The 1,116-nt window shown below is 39.4% G+C and overlaps 1 protein-coding gene across 3 annotated transcripts in view; it reads left to right on the plus strand.

Annotated features, from left to right (window-relative positions):
• The window catches only part of LOC106884104 (EF-hand calcium-binding domain-containing protein 14), a 98,921-nt gene that overhangs the window by 19,271 nt on the left and 78,534 nt on the right, over window positions 1-1,116 (plus strand). The window contains exon 1 of one of the 3 annotated variants that reach the window (XM_014935324.2): window positions 254-765. The exons of 1 other annotated variant lie outside the window; for it this stretch is intronic. In XM_014935324.2, the coding sequence (XP_014790810.1) occupies window positions 599-765 (167 nt within the window). In that variant the 5' untranslated portion in view covers window positions 254-598. Of the gene's footprint in view, window positions 1-253; window positions 766-1,116 lie in introns of those variants that run through there. One more of the 3 variants, XM_014935323.2, reaches the window with a different exon arrangement.

The following is a 1,116-nucleotide window of genomic DNA, read 5'->3' on the forward strand; positions in this document are numbered from 1 at the left end:
TATATATATATATATATATATATATATATATATATATGTGTGTGTGTGTGTGTGTGTGTGTGTGCATGTGTTTGTACATACGCATACATATGTGTGTATGTATGTACACAAGCACACACAATGCCTGCATATAACCTACATACATACAAACATGTAGATATACTTTTGTCATTGCGTGTGTGTGTGCCTGCAACGGTATAGAAACATATTTATTGTCCAATGAAATTTCAGGATTTGCTTTAGTCCGTTACTCAACGGAAGTTACCTCCTACACGCCAATATCGTCAGCAGAACTCCGTGTGTAACATTACTATTGAAGATGTTGTGATTTTTTCCCCCTTCGTTCACCAACCAATAATTAAGCTGGCGGCGATGAACGGTTGAGAGAGAGGTGGGCGACGGTTGCGGCTAGAAACCTGTCTGCCAAACAACATTGGTATACCGATGATTACTCTATGGTCTTGTCTGGTTGTTTCTGCTACGTCCGTCGCAATTGTCGTCCCTGTCTCTCTGTCACGACCGTCACCAGCATCATTAACAACGAGCGAAACTGGATTCTCAGACTAGGGCCAATGTTGATTTCAAGCCGATCAAAAGGATGAAAAAGCGCCGCGAACTGGACGCCTTGGTCGGCAACGGGAAACTTCGTCGAAAATGTCGAGGTAGTGGCCAAGAACTACTACGGCCAAACTCTGGTGGAGATGATGATACTGACTCTTCTGAAACCGAATTTACTGTTCCCACGCAAAAGGCTATCATTAGAAAGTAAGTTCTTCACATACAGTATAACTGTGTTTGTTCTCCCTAAACACAGAAGGGTGGTGTCAGTTAATCTAAGTTAAGATATACGCTTATATAATGTATACATTTTTTTTTCTTTTTGCCATATATGTTTTGGAGCCTGCCGAGATAACATACACACATACACATATATGTATATACATAGACAGGTAAACGACCTAGCGGAAGTGCATCTTTCTTTATACACTATTAAGTAACATATCGAATAACTATATACGACTGTATTCACGTATATACAAGGCTTGTCGTCTCTCTCTCTCTCTCCCCCCTCTCTCTCTATATATATATATACATATATATATATATATATATATA

Source organism: Octopus bimaculoides, chromosome 8 (genome assembly GCF_001194135.2).
Source record: "Octopus bimaculoides isolate UCB-OBI-ISO-001 chromosome 8, ASM119413v2, whole genome shotgun sequence".
Lineage (NCBI taxonomy): Eukaryota > Metazoa > Mollusca > Cephalopoda > Octopoda > Octopodidae > Octopus > Octopus bimaculoides.